General features: G+C 40.9%; 1 protein-coding gene across 2 annotated transcripts in view; it reads left to right on the top strand.

The window, feature by feature from the left end:
• Positions 1–17,712, top strand: part of GPATCH8 (G-patch domain containing 8) — a 112,028-nt gene extending 94,316 nt beyond the window's left edge. For both annotated transcript variants that reach the window (XM_044671996.1, XM_044671997.1), the window contains 2 exons: positions 9,309–9,439; positions 11,022–17,712. In XM_044671996.1, coding sequence (XP_044527931.1) covers positions 9,309–9,439; positions 11,022–14,895 — 4,005 coding nt within the window. In that variant the 3' untranslated portion in view covers positions 14,896–17,712. The remainder of the gene's footprint in view (positions 1–9,308; positions 9,440–11,021) is intronic.
• Positions 17,713–21,829: the final 4,117 nt, after the last annotated feature.

Here is a 21,829-nt window from a genome sequence, read left to right as displayed (position 1 = left end):
GATCCTTTCCTCTGATTCTCCTATACTTCATTGTCTCTATCTTGTTCTAGTTTTCTTGGTTTGATTCAGAATCAAAATGTCAATAAAGACCCCATACTTAAACAAGAATGTCTTCTCCTGAAATTTTTGAAAGCAGAATTCTTGCTTTTCTTCCTGTATCTAGTGTTTGATAGATAATTGTCATATAAGTGCTCAGTAAATGTGTTTTCTTTCCTTTCAATCAACAAACATTTATTAAGCAAAGACAGTTTAGCATGTCCTTCTTAGTCAGCTAGGTGGCACAATGGATAGAGCACTGGTCCTGGAGTCAAGAAGACTCATCTTAGTTCAAATGTGACCTCAGTCACTCAATCCCTATGTGATTCTGGGAAAGTCACTTGACCCTGTTTGCCTCTGCCTCAATTTCCTCATCTGGCAATTGAACTGGAGATGGAAATAACAAACCACTCCAGTATTTTTGACAAGAATACCCCAAATGGGTCACAGAGAATCTGGCACAACTGAAAAACAGCTGAACGACAACAATCATATCCCTCTAAAATCTTCAGGCTAAAGTTCATTTGTTCCTCATCTGGCATGATCTTAAGGCCTTTTATCTTCCTGATTGTCTTTATTTAGATACTTTTCCATTTCTTTTCATGTTTCCCTTGGTTTTTTTGTGGTTAGATATCAAATTTTCTATTTAGTCCTGGTCTTTTCCGTGCAAATACTTGGAAATCTATCTTGTTGAATGTCCATACTTTCCCCTAGAAGTATATAGTCAGTTTTGATGGGTCGGTGATCCTTGGTTGTAGACCCATTTCTCTTCCCTTTCTGAATATCATATTCCAAGCCTTGCGGTCTTTTAGTATGGAGGCTGCCAGATCCTGTGTGATCCTGATTGGTGCTCCTTGATATCTGAATTGTCTCTTTCTGGCTTCTTGTAAAATTTTTTCTTTAACTTGGGAGCTCTTGAATATGTGTATGGCTATTATATTCCTGGGGGTTGTCTTTTGAGGGTTTAGTGTAGAGGGTGATCTATGGATCCTTTCAATGTCTGTTTTACCCTTTTGTTGAAGAACATCAGAGCAGTTTAGTTGGATAATTTCTTGTATGAAGTCCAAATTTCTATTAATTTCTGCTTTTTCAAGAAGACCACTGATTCTCAAATTGTCTCTTCCAGACCTGTTTTCTTGATCTATCATTTTCTCAGTGAGATATTTCATGTTTCCTTCTATTTTATCAGTCTTTTGACTTTGCTTTATTTGTTCTTGCTGTCTTGAGAGATCATTGGCTTCTACTTGCCCAATTCTAATCTTTAGAGACTGGTTTTCTGCTATAATCTTTTGATTTTCCTTTTTGATTTGGTCTTCTGTTTTTCATGGTTTCTTCCAATTTGCTTATCATTTTGTTTGATTTTGGGGCATCTTTCTCCAATTGGGAGTTTCTGTCTTTTAACCTGTTAATTTCCTTTTGAGCTATTTCCCCTTTTTCTTGCCAAATCTCTTCCATCTTTCTCATGATCTCAGATTTGAACTCTTCAAGAGCTTGTGACCAATTTTCATTTGGGGGGGAAGGTTTGGATGTGATTACTTGTTTGTTCTCCTCTGTTGTCTGGATTTTTTCTGTGTAAAAGTTGTCAAGTGTGAAAGATTTCTTCTTTATCTTTCTCTTTGGAGGTTCTTGTGCATGGCTTGCCATTATTATTATGCTGTTTTTCTTTCTCAGTCAGAAGTCTGGGTGAGGCAGACAGGCTCTCTGCTTATTGAGCTGTGGAGCAGTTTTTGCCAATGTCACAGTGCCCCTTCAGCTTTATCCTCACGCCCACAGTCGGTCTGCACTCTTTAGGCTCCTGGACTCTCAAGTCTAGCTGTTCTCAGGGTCAGGCCTCCTGGTGGTCTCCTTGCTTGCTCCTCTGCCCAAGGCTCCTTTAACAGTCTCAGGGTGCTGCTTCCACAGTCATGCACCCCTCCACACTGGGTCCCCACCCAAGGTCCACGCCTGCGCTCAAGGTCTGCGTTCAAAGTCCGTGTTCTTTAGCCTTTTGGGGTCTTAAGTCTTGCTGCTCTCAGGAGCAGGCCCTGGTGATCCCAGGTAGCTTCCAAGAACTTAATGAAATGCCCCCAAACTTGCTCTAACTCTTGTGCACTAGCTTTGGCACTGTAGGTGGGGGAGGAGGGGAGTTGCTCAGCTAACGTTTTAGTGAGAGCTATCTCACCCCCTTATAGCATGGAAATGCCCAGATCCCACGTACTTTCAGTGCTGCGTCCTGTTGTGGGGTCCCTTCGTTCGTCTGGATTTAGTTTTTGTGTCCTCTTGAGGAGTCCTGCATATGTGGGTTAGGAGAGGTTAAGCAGCTGCTTTTTATTCTGCCGCCATCTTAACCTGGAAGTTTCTACTTCTCCATTTCTCACATCCCTATTTCCAGACCCCATCTTGGGTGCTTTGGAGATATGGGTATGGAACAGAGAAATCATTGACAGTAAGGAATCTTTTCCCCCCAACTTTCCTATCAATACCCATTTCTCTCTCTTGGCTGGACACTGACTCTACCCATATGGAAGGGAATTTAGAATCCCTACCTAGTTCAGGGTCCTTCCTTCCTGCTTCCCTCCATTCCTCCTTACTATAACAGACATAGATGCTCCCATTTCTTGGGCAAAGTAGTAATAACCAACTATAATCCTTGTGGTAAAATAGATGGTCATTGGGTCTTTAACACTTGTCTTGCTACTTTGCTGTCCAAAGCCACAGGCAATGTAATCTGACCTCTTGAAACAACTTAAGGAGTCCTAAATTCGGCATTCCACTCCACAACTGAACCCTTAAAATTTCTATTCTTTTCCATCTACCTTGAAACTGAGCTGTCATGTATGTTGTTTTCTCACACAATTAGGTGATGAGCTTCTTGAAGAAGTGATTGTCACTTTTCTTTTTGTTTACCTGATGTTTATCACAGTGTTTGGCATATACACAATTAAGTGCTTAGTGTTGGGTTTTTTTATTTCCATCATTCATTGTTAGTGTCCTTCCTAAAATATGCAGCCCAGATTAGGAGGGTGGAAATCTAGATGTCTGGCCAAGGAAAAATACAACAGACCTATCACTTTGTAATCCTGTGCATTGTTTAATTTAGCCTGAGATCACATTATCACACTTAGCACACTGCTCCTTACCATACTGTTAACTCATACTGAGCTTGAAGACCACTCAAAATCTCCAAAGATTTTTTTTTTTTAAACCCTTACCTTCTGTCTTGGAATCAATACTGTGTATTGGCTCCAAGGCAGAAGAGTGGTAAGGGTAGGCAATAGGGGTCAAGTGACTTGCCCAGGGTCACACAGCTGGGAAGTGTCTGAGACCAGATTTGAAACTAGGACCTCCCATCTCTAGGACTGGCTCTCAATCCACTGAGCTACCCAGCTGCCCCCATCCAACGATTTTCTCAGATAAACTTCTTGCTACCTAGAGCCATGCCTTCTCTGGCTTGTATTTGTCAGGTTGACTTTTTAAATCCATGGGTAAGATTTTATATTCTTATTTTCATTTTATTTGATTTGGCCAAGTACTCTGACCTGTCAAGATCATTTTAGATCCTGATTATCATCAATTAGTATCCCTCACAGTTTTATAGCATTTGAAAACTGGAAAACTTCCTATCTACATTTTTTCAAATCATAGATAAAAGCATTAAATAGCACAGTACCAAACACAGATGAATCACAGTACCAAACACAGATGAATCCCAAGAACTATCTACCAGAGACCTCCTTCAAGGTATTGGAACCATTAATGACTATCCTTAGCACTAAGCCATTCCAATTCTATCTAATCATCATCATCATCAGGTTCACTTCTCTTTTAAATAGGAATAACACCAAAGATTTTGTCAAGTGCTTTACTAAATACTAGGTATCTATTTATTCTCTTCCTTTATTATAATATCAGGATATCATTAACTCTCTTAAACCTACAGCACCTCTCCTAGTTTTTTAAAATTTCAAAAATTACTGATATTGGCTCAACAATCACATCTGCCATTTCTTTTAATACCTATAGTTTTCCAGACCCTACAAGGTACTTGCTTTCTGTTTTTCTTATTCATCTTGTGCATCAACTCTCTAGTAACAGAAGGCCTTTCTAGTATAGAGCATTCTTACTATCTTTTATACAAATCTTTAATTAAAATCTTGTTTGATGAACTCCCCATGCATCCACATTGTTCTCTTTAAATAAGCCCTTCTTTGTGCCTTGAGAACTATTCTCAAGAGTTTCCCATCTTTCCTGACCTTACTTCTGTAGAACCTATTTATCCTTTCTCTGCACCCTTTAAAAATCTGTTCTTCCAAAATCTAAGGTGCATGAGAGACAGTGTTGTGCAATGGATAGTGTACTGGACCTGGCATCAAACAGACTCGAGTTCCATGTAGCCATGGAAAAGTTACTTATTAACTCTGAAGCTTGGTTTCTTCAATAAAATAGTGATAATACCTTGTAGTACCTACTTGACAAAGAATCTTGTGATATTCAGTTCGGTGAGATAATATATGTTAAGGTAGTTTGAAATTTTTATGCAAATGACAATTATTAAAGTCCATTATAATTTTTCTTATAAGCTTTTGATCTCTTCATTTATTTACTTTTTCTGTCTAGTTTTTTATTCTTGTATTTTCCTCAAAGGAATACAAAATCTTTTAGGGCAGGGACTATTTATTCAGTTTTTGTCTTTTACCTTCACTGCTTGATATATAGTAGGCATTTAATTAAAGCTTGCCTTGGAACCCTGGTCCCATTATGTTCCCCAGTGAATATCTGCCTGAACTCAGGAAACTTTGGCCCAGAAAGATAAAAATAATTTTCCCAACAGTTAGACACACTGACAAATAGAAGTAATAGAAGCCAGAATTTTTACCTGTGTTTTCATGTGTCGAGTAGTATAATAGTAGGGGATAAGGTGCCACATTTGTATCCTGATAGAGACATTTTTCTGTTTGGACAGGATTTTCTCTGACTTTTCTTAGTTTCTGGTTGGTTCCTTTAGTAGCCTATAGAGCCTTTAGTCATGTTGATTAGTGGTTGATGAAGATCTCCCTCTTCTATTAGAGGAGGATTAAATCTAGCTGGAGAATTTAATCTGAGCTCCTACAGTCGTGACTGAGAATGAACATATTATTTGTTTCAGAAGTTCCTTCCATTTCACAGTGGGTTTATATAGCCTAGAAATAACCTGTTGATTTGTGAGAAATAGTCTTCTTGTGTTCATTTTCTCTTTTGGCCAGTAATACGTGGTATAGTTTAGTGCAGTGATGGGCAAACTATTCTTCGCGGGCCAGATCCAGGCTGTAGTTTGCTCAGTGATGGGCATACTACAACCTGGATCTGGCCCGTGAGGAATAGTTTGCCCATCACTGGTTTAGTGCATTTTTGTAATAAGGTGCCTCAAAAATATTTTTTATGTATAAATAACTTTAGAAACATTTTAGAAGGGTATAAGATAATGTTACTTTGTGGATATTTAGAAGCACTGATAATAGTTGTAGGGAGTAAATTCTTTTACAGCCTGTATTCTTAAATTGAATCCTTATAAATGATATCAAAATGAGTTAGTCCTTCCTGGAAGATTGCTATGGTTTGAAGCCACATCTGCTATTTTTGTCACCTCCCAAAGCACTTACTTTTCTTTTCTGAGCAGATAAGTTGCCCTCCTCTAACCTTTCTTGAGGGTTCATTTCTACCAAATGATTTGAATTCCAGGTATTAGGAGGAGAATAGAAGTCATAGAAATGCAAATTTACAATTTGCATTGTGAAACTATTCTGGGTGACCTTATAGAGAGAAGCTAGAAGCAGCCATTGGAAAACCCCACTGACTGTAAGAACTTTATACCTTGATGGCAATGAGGCTCTTTTTATTGCCAACGATGGTATTTCTATGGATGTGTCTAAGGTCCTAACCTTTGCCGTTTCACCCCTTCTGGTCTTAATTCTGAGAGAATTGGAAATGTATACACTCTATTTAGTTTTCTTTACAAATGAAACTTCTCTGTTAACTGGAGAGAATAGCCTTAAAAAACAAGAACTGGATGACACTTTTCATTGTATGTAGGACATTTGTTTTCCTAAGATTGCCTGTGGAGAGGGATGGTAGGTGTCATTTCAAATCAGTCTTGCCTGAATATGATAAACTATATTGAACTTTTGGAGGAAACATTAGGTCCTTAAAGGCCAAACTGAAGCTAAGGTTGGTGTTTTGCAAATAATAGACCCTGAAAATAAGGGTGGGATCAGATGACTTTTCAAGCAGATCTGTGTTTAAACCATCCTAGACAAATCTATTTGCTTTTTAAATACCCATGAAGATTACTCATCCACCCCCACACTGACATTTTCTTGAGAATAAAATAGTTCTGGTCCTGTTTCCTCTTGTCTTTAGAATATCCACATCTTCAAGTTAATGTTGAGCCTCATGTTGAGAGTAGAGAGGAGAGAAAACCTTGGGTTTAAGAAAATCTCTACACAGGCTTTAATGGAATTAGAGTGAAACTGTTACCTCCAATTCGACATTTGAGGCCTCAGCTCTCATTTTTAGCCATGGGAAACTTGGGCTCCTGTGTAAGTTGTGGAAGTAGAATGCCAACTTAAGCTGCATATTTTACAGAACCATCTAACTTCCTAGGAAGGACTGCAGCTTATACTTTTTTAAAGATCAACCATTCACAACTAAATGGAGAAGATTTAAATACAAAGTCCTCAGAATTTTGTGCCCATAGTCCTTATTTATCTAGGAGGGCATTGCTGATTTAGGAACTAACCATACTTAAAGTTCAAAAAGTTGGTTAAATGAAGAAGCTAAATTTCTCTGCTCCTGTTTACTCTGTCACAGTAGCACTCACAGTGACCCGAATAATAAAAGTCAATTAGATTAGTGCTTAAATTTGAAAAATGTTTTAAAATTTATACCCCAAACAACTATTTCTAAAATTGATTGCCTCTTTTTTGCTGTGCAAGTGGAAGCCTCAAAAGATTTCCATTATTAACTCTATGATAACCATAGCACAAAATGCTGTTAGCTTTTGTGGCATAGTTTATAGTACTGCATATGTTTCTGTCCCTCTCTTTCACACTTGTTCCCCTCTCTTTGGTCCCCACTCCCACCCTCTTCAAATTTGGTTTTATAATCAGACTTCTCCTGACTAAGCACAATATATTTAGCACTCCGTAGATATGGTTCCAAAAGATATGCAGTCTAATGGAGCGCATGTAGGAAAGGGACCTAGTAAAATGGAACCCCCAGAGGGTGTTCATTAGTAGCATTTTATGACTTCTTTCTTAAATGTTATATAATTGGGAAATGCTTTCCCAAAAAGGAAAAATGTGAAAGGTGGCAAAAGAAATGACTGAGCAGAGAAACTATTTTCAGCTATATGTGATCTGAAAGGAAAATGCCAGATGAAGGGTAATAGGTCCCATTAAAATTTGGGACTAGAGAGCCAATTGTGTGTCTAGAGAGGAGAAAAAGCAAAAAATTAAGTTTGGGAACTTTAAACAGGCACAAAAACATTCTGCTGCCCCCCTCCCCCCCCCCCCCCCGTTGCTTTGTTTCAATATTTCTAATGGGAGGAAATTATCATTTGTCTTCATTGAAAACAGTTGGTCACTACCTACAACTATTACCTTAAAATGGATTAAAAAGCTCAAAATCTTGGCAGCCAGCCTATGAAATTATTTTCCCAATGTTTATGACTTGAATTTCCTAAAAGGTAATTTCAAAAAAATAAAAGAAAGAAAAATGGCAGACCACTTGAGGCAGCAAAGTGCATTCTTAATTTTCTACAGAAAAAGGCACAGCTACTCTCATTACTCAGGGTGGGATTTTTAGTCAGTGTTTCGTGTGTGTGCATGTGTTGGGTGTGCATGTTGTTTAGGTGCTTGGTCTTATCCTCACCCCCACTGTATTAGAGATGATGGGTCCATCCTTCTGTGTTCACTATAATAGCTTACAGATTCACTGAGAGAGCCTGTGTAGTAATGCTTGCTTTTATTTTTTTCTCTTCCACTCTTGTTTTATTTTTTCCTTTTTTTTCTTTGTGATGTGACATTTTCAGCTGATGTATTGAAAGCAAATCCTTCTAATTTGGGAGCCCAGATCACAAGAGTGAGTTTTTCTACTAGTGTCTTTAGCTGTATATCTTTTTTGTGTGTCTTTTCCACTCTTTTCCCCCTTCCTTCCCAACTCAGTAACAACTCAATCACATTTCATCAATATTAGGTAAGAGAATTCCTCTGTCTGTCAAACTTCATCTTTTTCACAAAGCAATGTCCACTTTATATTGGGTCAAATTCCCTTCTCCATTGTTGTTGTAAGACTGATATGTTTGTTAATTTTTGGTTTTTCCTATTATCTAGCATATTGAAAATATCTGGGTTCTGTCCCCTTTGAATATCGATGATGATGATGTGTCATGGCACCATTTAAAAATAGTTTCAGAAAATTACATGATAATCTCCTGGAAACAAGCTTCCCCCAATCTAGCAAGTCCCTATATTTGAAATAATGTGACCATTGACAAACTCTTTTGACTTATCTCTGTCCCCCACCCACCTCCCTGCCCCCTGGAGCTTCCTCTCAGGGCCTTCTAAGAATGAAATACCATTCAAATTGCTGTCTATTTTCAGCAGACTGACTGAGAGAAAGTGGTCAGGCTGGCTAACTGTGTTCATGCTAGTACTGGGAAGACCTCTCCTGAGATTCCACTAATTGAATAAGCAGGAAAAGTCTGTTCAAACTAGAAAGATGGGGCAGCACTTTCTTATATTAAAGTGAATTGTACTTTGTCCTCATGAGCTCTGTCTCAGAAACTTGTTCCCCATGTAATCTGTACATTGCTTTTCAAGATCTTGTACCTGGGTAATTTTCTGCACTAGCTAATCCCTTTCTGTTCTCTTTGGCCTATGTTATTAAGACTTCTGTTATGCTCTGTTTGTCAAATACTTCTATACCCTAAAAGAGCAGACAATTAAACAGTCCCTTTACTTTCAATGTTCTGAGATTTGCTTGTTGCTTTTGAAATCAACATTTTATTGTGCAATACTGTAAATAACTTCCCTGATTATAAATGCAGATACATCAATGGCACTGCCAAAATTGATCAACCATTGTTTACAATGACCTCCGGAAAGTATTGGAATGTGTTCTTGGGGACCAAGAGACTCTCAGCCTTAGCTCAATAACCATTGGTTGGGGGTGGAGTTTCTGGAATCCCAGCATCTCATTTCCCAGGCTCTTCTAATCCTCTCTGCCCACTCTTTCCTTGCTTTCTGTCACCACAGAGATTGAAAGATCTCAAGCAGAGAGAGTTTGCTCGGAATGTTTCCTCAAGATCTCGGAAAGATGAGAAGAAGCAGGAGAAAGCTCTGCGACGGCTACATGAATTGGCAGAGCAGAGAAAGCAAGCCGAATGGTGAGCTTCTCTCCCAGTGAGCTTATACCCTAAGCATATTCTTCCCCTTCTCCCTCCATAATCCTCAGGAATGAAGCAGAAATGATTTGTCTTCATTTTATTGATAGAGAAATGGGGTGGGGGGGTGCAGAATGAAGCATTTTTCACATGTATTTTGTACTAAGTGCTAGGTATAGGATTATTAAAGAGGGAGAGGTTATGAAAGAAATAGAAAATGCAATCTCAACTCTTGAACTCCCCCTGAGATAATAGTTCAATATTGTATCTACTCTCTAAATTCATGACCTCCTTGAGTATTTCTTGATATATACATCTTAGATCCTGAAGGAATTTTAGAGGTCTTGAAAGAATATTCAGCTATATTGCCTTTAAAACCAGACCAATCCTTAGTCAATTTTCTTGTGACTCCTTATGGAGCCACAGGCATTCTTTGCTCCAGGGAGTTTAGGGTTGTTACCCAAAATGCCTCACAGCTGATTCCAATCGCTGGGTTGTTTTCTTTGTTCATTTTCTTGAAAGCATTATGCCAGCCACCTTTGTTGATCTAAATTGTTTTCCAGTTTTCGTTTTTTTTTTAATGCAGTTCAGAAGTGGTCAGGGTCCCCAAATTGAAATGCCCCTTTTCAGCATTATTAAGTACCTAACAAATCATAAAGGAGACCATCTGAATGGTGTGTGAAGGAGATTGGGGGACCTTGATCACAAGGACAGAATCTAAACTCTTGTGCCCCGTGGGGTCAGTGGGGAAAGCCAGCAATTAAGGTGGGGGACAATAAGGCAGAACAAGATGTCTGAAAGTGAGCAGGCTGGGGAAGGTTTGAAAAACCCAGGCGGGAACACAGCACTCTCTCTGGACTTTTGCAATAGAGATGCCATGGTAAAAATATATAGGCCCTAACCAGCTAAATGGAGACTTGATCCTAATTGGGTTAATCTTCCCTTAAGGGAAATATCTTTCTGTCTTTCTTTCTCCCTCCTTTCTTCCCTCCCTTCCTCCTGTTAACCTTTCCTTAAGGGAAATCTCTCTGTCTGTCTGTCGTCTGTCGTCTGTCTCTCAGAGGGCTAATATCCTTAGTGACACAGGTATAGACACTCTATAGATTAAAAAAACAATTTTTTTTTTAAGTTTGAAGGAGCAGGAAGAAGTAAGATGGAGTTCTTCTAAGATTTCCAACCACCACTTTGCTAATTAAAATGAGGGCTAGTGGGCACCCTTTGATAAAATTTGGAAAACCATTGACAAGCTATCACAGACTAGGATGATATTACATGAGAAAATATCAGGAGCAGAAGAATATATAACTGAATATTTTGAACTATATTTTGCACTGAGGGTCAGGGGTAGAGAAAAGGTTAGTGGCATGGATTTTCCCCAGGCTCTTTTGGGGAAATGCTTACACTATAACAGTGAACCAAGTAGGTTATGTTATATTAGGTACATAATACTTTTTCTGCTAGTGGATAAGCAAAGACCAGTGAAGGGGAAGGAATGAAAGCCAGAGTTAAAGAAAATAAGTAGTTTGTGAAACTTGTGAAGTATGTTCTAGTAACTCATCTTTCCTTTTTCCAAATCATTGGGCAGTGCCCTTGGAAGTGGCCCTATGTTCAGACCAACCACTGTTGCTGTAGATGAAGAAGGCGATGATGACAAAGATGAGTCAACTACCACTAGTAACTTGGGAGCCTCTGCTTCTTCTGGCCTAAGCACTGAATTGATCACAGACAAAGGAGGCCCATTTACTTCAGTACAACCCAGTGGCACCACTGGTCTTGGACCAGCTCCTGTTTTGGCCCCCCAGGCTATCAGCTTTGGCATCAAGAATAATTTGGGGACTCCCTTGCAAAAGTTAGGAGTCTCATTTTCTTTTGCCAAGAAAGCCCCTGTCAAACTCGAATCAATAGCATCTGTCTTCAAGGACCATGCAGAGGAAGGTAGCTCAGAAGACAGCACAAAATCTGATGAGAAGGGCTCTGACCCAGGAGCATTGCAGAAAGTGGGAGAGTCTGATAGCAGCAATAATCCTGAAGGCAAAAAAGAAGATGAAGATGCGCATGAAAAAGATGGTGGGTCACTTGCCTCAACACTATCCAAGCTTAAAAAAATGAAACGAGAAGATGGCACTGGAACTGCAGAGCCTGAATATTACCACTATATCCCCCCAGCTCATTGCAAAGTGAAGCCCAACTTCCCCTTCCTTCTCTTTATGCGAGCCAGTGAGCAAATGGAAGGGGATCATAGCACACACCCAAAAAATACCCCTGAAAGCAAAAAAAACAGTTCTCCCAAGCTTAAGAGCTACAGCAAGCCAGCAGTAAACCAAGGAGCAGAAAAGATGGTGAGTGAAGCCCCTGTGCAACAGAAGGACATAAATGTGATTGAGTCTTCAGAGCCTAAAAGCAAGGCTGACGTAAAGGAGGGCCAAATGGATGCAGGTGACCAGAGTAGAAACAGTCAGCAGCTTGCAGAAAATCAAATCCCTGAATCCAGTCCTTTTAAAGAAGTTGCCCAGAATACGCCAGCAAGGAAAGAGGGCCCAGAAGGACCTAAACATCCTACTGGTCCCTTCTTCCCAGTTTTGAGCAAAGATGAAAGCACTGCCCTCCAGTGGCCATCAGAACTGTTAATTTTTACCAAGACAACACCCTCCATTTCATACAGCTGTAACCCTCTATATTTTGATTTTAAGTTGTCAAGAAATAAAGATGCCAGAGCAAAAGGGATAGAAAAACCAAAGGATCCAGGAGGCCCCTTGAAGGAACATTTCCAGGGTTCTGATCCTGGGGATGTAAATAAGAACAAGGAAGCTGGGAATGTAAGTCATAGTTCAGGGGAAAAAACAGATTCTGTGCCCTCAGGATCAGCCTGTAGTAGCCTTCACAGACAGGATCCTGGGGAGAGCCTTGGGGAAGATGTGGAGGACAAAGGCAAGAGCCTCCCTAGCAGGAAAGAACGAGCTGCCAAGTCACACCGACACAAGAAGAAGAAGAAGCACAAAAAGTCCAGCAAACATAAGCGAAAACACAAAGATGATCCAGAAGACAAGGTCTCTAAAACTGAGTCTGGGGAGAAGTCTAAGAAGCGCAAGAAGAGAAAACGGAAGAAAAATAAGTCATCAGCCCCTGCAGACTCAGAGCGGGGACCTAAACCAGAACCCCCAGGGAGTGGAAGCCCTGCACCCCCAAGGAGACGGCGGCGCACACAGGAGGATTCCCAGAGGAGAGTACTTCCAGCCGATGAGGGGAATAGTAGCAAGAAAGAGGAGGGAGGAGGCAGCAGCAGCAGTGCCCAGGACCATGGTGGCAAGAAACACCGAGCTGATCCACCTCCATCTGCCTGCCAGCGAAGAGCAGGTGCTAAGCGAAGGAGCAGCCAACCCAGCAGTGGAGATGAGGAGAGTGATGCCACTTCATCACGCAGGCAGCACCAGAAATCTCCATCCCAGGACAGTGAGGATGATGACGAAGACTCTGGCAGTGAACACTCCCGGAGCTGTTCTCGGTCTGGCCGGCGCCATTCTTCCCATCGCTCATCTCGGCGATCCTATTCAAGCAGCTCTGATGCTTCTACAGACCAGAGCTGCTACAGTCGTCAACGTAGTTACTCTGATGACAGCTATAGTGACTACAGTGACCGGTCACGAAGGCATTCAAAGAGATCACATGACTCAGAGGATGACTCGGATTACGCCAGCTCAAAACATAGGTCCAAGCGACACAAATACTCATCTTCAGAAGATGACTACAGCCTCAGTTGCAGCCAGTCACGAAGTCGGTCACGGAGCCATACCAGAGAGAGATCAAGGTCTAGGAGCAGGGGTCGGAGCCGGAGCCGAAGCAGCAGTTGTAGTCGAAGCCGGAGCAAACGAAGAAGCCGTAGTACAACGGCCCACAGCTGGCAGAGGAGTCGGAGCTATAGCCGGGACCGGAGCCGCAGCACTCGAAGCCCCTCCCAGAGATCAGATTCTAGAAAAGGCTCGAGAGGTCATGAAAGTCCTGAAGAAAGACGATCAGGTCGTCGGGATTTTATCCGTTCCAAAATCTATCGTTCCCAGTCCCCACACTACTACCGGTCAGGTCGAGCTGAGGGGCCTGGAAAGAAAGATGGCAGAGGGGATGACAGTAAAGGGTCAGAGCCACCTTCCCAAAATAGCAGTGGCCCAGCAAGGGTATCTGATGGCGACTGCAGCCCAGAGGATAAGAACTCAGTCACTGCTAAGCTGCTATTAGAGAAGATTCAGTCAAGGAAGGTTGAAAGAAAACCAAGTGTAAGTGACGAGGTACTAGTTATCCCAAACAAGGTAGGGCTAAAATTGAAAGATCCCCCACAAGGTTACTTTGGGCCTAAGCTCCCACCCTCCCTCGGTAGTAAGTCAGTACTTCCATTGATAGGAAAGCTTCCTGCCACTCGCAAGCCAAACACCAAAAAATGTGAAGAGTCTGGCTTGGAGCGGGGTGATGAGCAAGAACAGTCAGAGACAGAGGAGGGGCCCCTGGGCGTCATTGAGGCCCCATTTGGACACCAGTGCCCTTCAGAGGACACAGCAAGGTCCACATCAGACCCACTTCCCGAAGAGCCAAAGCCTGAAGAAGGCACTGCCGAACACTCCACAGCCCCTTTGAATACCCCAGCACTCCCTAATTGCTATCCTGGGGATCCCACCATGCCCCACAACTACCTCCCTGAGCCCAGTGATGGGGATGCCCTGGAGCATCTGGAAGGGGCCACTCAACCAGTGCCCGGTGAATCTAGTGCCCTTCCTTTAGTCCCAGACATGGAACACTTCCCCAGCTATGCACCTCCAAGTGGGGAACACAGCGTCGAGTCCCCCGATGGGGCTGATGATGCCTCACTGGCCCCCCTAGAGAGTCAGCCCATCACTTTCACCCCAGAAGAGATGGAGAAATACAGCAAACTCCAGCAAGCAGCCCAGCAGCATATCCAGCAACAGCTCCTGGCCAAGCAAGTGAAGGCATTCCCAGCCTCAGCAGCACTGGCCCCTGCAACACCTGCTCTCCAGCCCATCCATATCCAGCAGCCTGCCACAGCCTCAGCCACTTCCATCACCACAGTGCAGCATGCCATACTGCAACACCATGCTGCTGCTGCCGCCGCAGCCATAGGCATCCACCCACATCCCCATCCTCAGCCCCTTGCCCAGGTGCACCATATTCCCCAGCCACACCTAACCCCCATCTCCTTGTCCCACCTCACTCACTCAATTATCCCTGGCCACCCTGCCACCTTTCTTGCCAGCCATCCTATCCACATCATTCCTGCTTCTGCCATCCACCCAGGGCCTTTTACCTTTCACCCTGTCCCCCATGCAGCTCTCTATCCCACACTTCTAGCTCCTCGCCCTGCTGCAGCAGCTGCCACTGCTCTCCACCTCCACCCACTACTACACCCCATTTTCTCAGGTCAGGACCTGCAGCATCCACCTAGCCATGGAACATGAGTTGGATGCAGAGGGGGAGGGACAAGTGGGGAGAGGAGATACAATGACACCTAAACCTCCTGCAGAGAAGGGGCTGAGCCATTGGAACCAGTAAGTGGAAGTTAAAGTGGGGGATTTTGACAGCCAAAGAAATGTCTTGGCTTACAGGAATGGTTTGGGATATGAGGTTTGCATTGGGCTTAATATCAGGGATTTTTTTTTTCTTTCCCCCCTCCCCCCCATCCTTTTCCCCCCATCTCCCATCCTCCTTTGTGTTTTCAACACAGAGAACATCTCTAAGTATTGTCCCACTTCCTTTGCAGCAGCATTTCCTTAATGAAAACCTTAACACGTCCCCACCCCACCATTCCCTTCCTGTCTTTGCCCCCTTCCTCTCTTGTAAATTTACAACTAGCATTTCATCCTTTCTAGCCAGTGGGTTATCGACTAGAGCACTTGCAGTGGGCCCAGCTACTCCAGTCTCTCAACAGTGCCAGTGGGCAAGCTGAGTTTTCCCAAGGGGGCAGTGGTGACATCTGATTGAAAAGCATCACTGCCTTGGGTTGGGTTCCTTGGTGATATTTCCCTTGGTGACCTGACATCCCAGTTGTGAGGTGGAGAGGAGGTATCTGACCTAGACACCAAATCTGTAGTTAGATCTACTCCTTGCTTAAACAGAAAATCATTCCTCACTGCCCCTCACCCTAAAAGAGACATTTACATATCCCAGAAAAGAAGATCCTGTCATGAATTGGGGTGTTATAGAGTCCCCCATATGCTTCCACAGAGAGGAGCTTAAGTGTCTAAAGGGTATTCTTTCTTCTGTCATGTTGATGTTTCCCTCTTAATTTATAGGAATTTTTTTAATGTAAAGAATTGCACTGAACTCTGTAAACATAAATGCTGCTTTTTGTAGCTCATAAAAAAAAAAAGAAAAAAGGTTCCATATTTGTAGTATACTGCAATAATATTTTTTACAGCCAACTCTAAGTGATCCTTGTTCTGGTGGCTTTGTGTAAATATGTTTGCTGTAGTTTAATTGACACTTTTAAAAGTTGCAAAATGAGAACAAAAAATAAAAACAAATTTGTTTTCTGCTAGATGCAAAATGACTAAGCATGTATATTTTATCAAGCTCATGTATTTTTGAAGTTATGTACTATAAAATGTAAAAAAAAGACAAAAGGGGAAAATCATTTAGCGCTTTTTTGTTTTGTTTGTGTTTTTTGCTGAGAAGAAATGTTGAGTAATTGCAGTAAAACGTGCACTCAACACTGGGACTCCTAAGAGCTAATGGATGGCAGCCAGTGGGAGGTGTCAGGGGGAAATTCATCTATAGGGATGCCAAATGATATACTTAGCTGTCATGTTCCAAAGGGGCAGGCCCCTAAGGCAGCTAGAGTGGGGAAGATAAAGAACTAGGGATTTCATTATCTGGATGAAGTAAAATTCAGAGTAATTATTTCATTCCAATTCTAATCCCAAAAGCTTTCCTAGTACTTCAGTCCCTCTGACCTTTTTTTTTTTTTTTTTTTAAACTGTGCCTTTTGGGTTCTAAATTGAAACAGAAAAGATTGGAGGAGAAAGATGGAGAAGGGACAGTTTTTCTTCCCCTTTTGAGAGGTGAGCATATTTCTGTATTCTTTCTTTATCCTGATTGACTAAAGGAGTTACTAGTCTTACTTCTCATATAAAATGAGATCCCTTTCCTTTTAATGACACTGACCAGAAAAGTATTTACCTCAGTACTCCTTTCCCACCTCTCGCCTAAGCTTTCACCTTGACATACTACACTGGCCTGAGCTGGTGCTAAGGCTTTAGCTTTTCAGCTTACTCTTTATTTCTAACAAAATTGGTGGCTCTTTCCCAACCCAGCTAACCCTTATGGCCAGAATTGTGCAAACCATACAGGATGGCCACCTGGAAAGGGTGAGAAATTGGTAGTCTGGGCCAAGAGTGTGCCTCCTGATTTTTTCCATCCTCTCCATCACCACTCTTCCTACCTCTCAAAAAAAAAGACAAAAGCATTTTGAGTGATCGGAATAAGTTCTAAGTAAACCCAAATCTTTGAGCCCTTATCCTGATCTGTGCTCCTCATCCAAATAACAAACATTGCTTTTTAAATTAATAGCACTGGAAAAATTAAATCATCTATTTTAAGTGAAGGGACTTATTTTTTCTTCATTTTAAGTTGATGTAAATATTTAAGTGGTATAAATGATACAGTATTAACATTTTGATGCTGCTCGCCATTAGCTTGTAGATGGAGCCCATGGATTCTAGCAGCCTTGCTGCTTTTGTGGGGGCAATTTTTCTTAAACTCCCAGAATAGTGATTAAAAAAAAAAGAAAAGGAAAAAGAAAAAACTATCCTACTTACAAGCATAACAGACTGTATTTAACTTTATCACATAAGATAGAGATATATATATGCTGTAAAATGAGGGGAGAGAAAACTTTCTAATAAACCAATGATTTGTGGAAACAGCATATTCTGTCATGATTCAGCCCCTTTTACTTAGGATGGGGAAATGGATTTGTGGGTTAGGGATGGTATCTTTATGTCCACCTTAAGGTTAACAAGGTATAAAATCAAGTCAAAACAGATTTTGGTGTGGATTTGGATTGTGTGCCTTTTGAACCAGTTCCTTTGAACCAGAACCCTTGGGAGAGGAAGATGGGGACAGCCTTAGTACTTCCTTGGTGGTCATGGGTGCAGAACACTGTTCCTCTCTTTCCTGATGAATTACTAAGAAGTAGTAAATCTCATTTATTTAAAAAAAATTTTTTTTTGGTCACAGAGTAATGGTTTTTAAGGTTCCATAACACTTCCCCTTCACAATGAAGTCTGTTCCAGGTATGGATTTTTCTTTTGAAATCTTTATTTTGAAACATTACAGGGATGCAGAGCCACTGATGAGCAGAAATACATGAAAAAATACTCTAATTGGTATTAAGCAGATAAAAGACCAGTGAAAAATCAAATTTTCATGTTACTACTTGTTTTATGCCTTTGCCTTCTGCTTATTCCAGCTAAGAGGCCCAGTTTTTCTTTTCCCTCATTTTAGGTTGGATAGTTTGGAAAGAAAACAAGGAGTATTTATTCTGCTTTTTCCTTGTACACATCATCTGCTTTTAATCAGAACAGAACTTCTCCAATTCATAGTTGAGAAGGCTATATTAGAGTTTGGGATTAGTGTGCCTGGGCCTTGAATCTGCTATAAATGTGTTGTGGTCAAGGGGTAGGAGAGAGGAAAAGATGGTGGAGGAATAGATAGATCATGAAATGCTGAGGTACCACTATCCCTATTTCTACTAAGTTTGATTAGTTAACAAACCTTTCTGTTGCCTGCTATGTTCAAAATAACATAATGAGTGTTAAAATAAGTGATACCATTCTTATTTTTGGAATGTTACATTCTTAGAGGTAAGACACTTAAAATTACATCCCTCTTCATATCTAATATCACATTTGTTTTTCCATCACAAACTCAAAAACCTTGGAGTCATCTTTGACTCTTTTTTTTTTTTCCATTTTTTATTTATTTTTTTAGGCCCTTAACTTCTGTGTATTGACTCATAGGTGGAAGAGTGGTAAGGGTGGGCAATGGGGGTCAAGTGACTTGCCCAAGGTCACACAGTTGGGAAGTGTCTGAGGCCAGATTTGAACCTAGGACCTCCCGTCTCTAGGCCTGACTCTCAATCCACTGAGCTACCCAGCTACCCCCTTCATCTTTGACTCTTAACAACTTCCATCTAGTCACCAAGTGAACACTTTCAGTTTTTCCTTCCAGATGTTTTGTATTATCCCTTTATTGCAATTTCCCCTTCAATCATTTGAATCCATTCATGCTTGGATTACTGCAGTGGCATTATAGCTGACCTTACCAACTCCCATTATTTGCTCCTTCTAGACCACTGACAATATTGTCTGGTTAATCTTCCATTTTAATCAAATTGCCCTCAAGAATTGTGTCCCCTCATTGCCTTCAAAATAAGCTTCAAACTTCCCTGTCTGATTTTCTGAACCTTTTATAAATATGGCCCCTCTTAGATCTACATTAGTCAGTTGATTCTTCATTAACAAATGTGTGCTTAGATTCAAGAGGACCTGGATTCAAATGTGACACACACACACATATCCTAGTTGTGTGACCCTGGGCAAGTCACAACCTTAATTTGCTAACATATTACTGCTCTTTTGCCATAGAACCTATATTTAATATTGATTACAGAAGGTAAGGGTTTTTTTGTTTGTTTTTTTTTTTTAATTAACATGTGCTGGTGTTCATTCCCTCCACAACCTTGCGCTTCATCTACTCCACTCCCTGGAAACATGAAAATTGACCATACTGTTTCTCCTTGGAACATCTCCAATAGTGGAGGATTCATCATCAAGGAAACCAGTTCCATTGTTGAATAGCTCTAATCATTAGGATGTTTTTCCTCAAACTGAGTTCAAAAAATCATGTCTTCACCTTAAATCTAATTGACTCTACTCCCATTTGGAACCAACCAAAATGCCTTTTCTACATCCAGTTACATAAACATTCAGCAGCAAGTGCCACCTCCATTGTCAGGGATACTTGTCTTCCTTTCCCATTCCTCTTTTAGGCTTCTTAATTTCATACCCTTTGAAAGAGGTATTATCACTCTGTTCCAAGCCAACTTACTCTGTCCTGCTACTTCATTCTGAGGTCCTCCAGGCCTTATCATGTGTTCTACATCTGTGCCTGCTAGACCCATTTGGCACTGCCATTTAACATACTAAGAACCCCTAGTCCTTGACATTAACTTGCCCTCTTTAGACTTCTAGACCTTTCCATCTTTCCTCCAACTAAACTTTGTTTTGTGTGCTGTCCCCCAATTAGAATGTGTCCTCCTTAAGAACAGGGATTATCTCAGTCTTTCTGTTTTTCCCAGCTCTTATCCTGAAGTGAGTGCTTAATGATTTCTCATTATACATAGAATGAAAAAGTATTGAGTTTGAGTCCTAATGCTGCCACTTAATAGCTATCTGTGTTTTTCCAGGCCTAAAGTTCATCTGCAAAATATCAATTATATACATCTCACAAGATTGTGAGAATTGAAACCAAAATACTGTATGGACTATTGTGATATAAACAAGCTATTTATTCTGTACAAAGCACACTGGTGATACAAATATGAAATTAGCCCTTTTCCCCCTTGGAGCTTTTTTAACTCTTAAAAGGAAGAAAGGGAGCAACTAGGTGGCCCAGTGGATTGAGAGCCAGGCCAAGAGATGGGAAGTCCTCGGTTCAAATATGACCTCAGACTTCCTAACTGACCCTGGGCAAGTCACTTAACTCCTATTGCCTAGCCCTTACCACTCCACACAGTATTGATTCTAAGATAGAAGGTAAGGGTTTTTAAGGGGGGGGGGGGTGATAAAATAGGCAAATAATAAAACAATATATTTGAATGAAAGAAGTTATGCAGGCCTTGCCCTTGCCTTGAGATATTTTAGGAGAGAGATCACTTTCAAATGGGGACTTTAAGGAAGGTTTTCTTTTTTTTTTTGTTTTTTTTTTTGTTTTTTTTTTTTGTTTGTTTTTTTAATTTTTTTATTAGACATTTATTAATATTCGTTTTTAATCTGTTTACATACTTTATGCCCCTACTTTCCCCTTCACCCCCCGCTCTCCCCCCACCCATGGCCAACACACATTTCCACTGGTTGTAACATGTGTCCTTGTTCAGGGTCTATTTCCCATTCATGTCCACCTCAGCCCATGCCTTCAAGCAATTGTTTATCTTATATGTTTCCTCTCCTGCAGTCCTTCCTCTGAATGTGGGTAGCATCTTTACCATAAATCCCTCAGCACTGTCTTGTGTCATTGCAGTGCTGCTGGTACAGGAGCCCATTACATTTGATTTTACCATAGTATATCAGTCTCTGTGTACAATGTTCTTCTGGCTCTGCTCCTTTCGCTCTGCATCACTTCCTGGAGGTTTCTCCAATTTGCATGGAATTCCTCCAGTTTATTATTCCTTTTAGCACAATAGTATTCCATCACCCGCATATACCACAATTTGTTCAGCCATTCCCCAATTGAAGGACATCCCCTCATTTTCCAGCTTTTTGCCACTACAAAAAGCACAGCTATAAATATTTTTGTACAAGTCTGTTTATCTATGATCTGTTTGGGGTACAAACCCAGCAATGGTATGGCTGGATCAAAGGGCAGGCAGTCTTTTATAGCCCTTTGGGCATAGTTCCAAATTGCCAGCCAGAATAGCCGGATCATTTCACAACTCCACTAGCAATGCATCAATGTCCCGATTTTGCCACATCCCCTCCAACATTCATTACTCTCCCCTTCTTTCATTTTAGCCAATCTGCTAGGTGTGAGGTGATACCTCAGAGTTGTTTTGATTTGCATTTCTCTAATTATTAGAGATTTAGAATTCTCATGTGCTTTTTGATACTTTTGATTTCTTTATCTGAAAATTGCCTATTCATGTCTCTTGCCCATTTATCAATTGGGGAATGGCTTGATTTTTTATACAATTGCTTTAACTCCTTGTATATTTGAGTGATTAGACCCCTGTCAGAGTTTTTTGTTATAAAGATTTTTTCCCAATTTGTTGTTTCCCTCCTGATTTTGACTACATTGTTTTTGTTTGTACAAAAGCTTTTTAGCTTAATATAATCAAAACCATTAAATTTACATTTTGTAATTTTCTCTAACTCTTGCTTGGTTTTAAAATCTTTCCTTTCCCAGAGATCTGACAAGTATACTATTCTGTGTTCACTTAACTTATTTATACTTTCCCTCTTTATATTCAAGTCATTCACCCATTCTGAATTTATCTTGGTGTAGGGTGTGAGATGTTGATCTAAACCTAATCTCTCCCATATTGTTTTCCAAATTTCCCAGCAGTTTTTGTCAAATAGTGGATTCATGTCCCAAAAGTTGGGCCCTTTGGGTTTA

The sequence above is a fragment of the Gracilinanus agilis genome, chromosome 4 (genome assembly GCF_016433145.1).
Source record: "Gracilinanus agilis isolate LMUSP501 chromosome 4, AgileGrace, whole genome shotgun sequence".
Taxonomy (NCBI): Eukaryota; Metazoa; Chordata; class Mammalia; order Didelphimorphia; family Didelphidae; genus Gracilinanus; species Gracilinanus agilis.
Note: the sequence above shows the minus strand (reverse complement) of the source record. Positions and strands in the feature narration are given on the sequence as shown.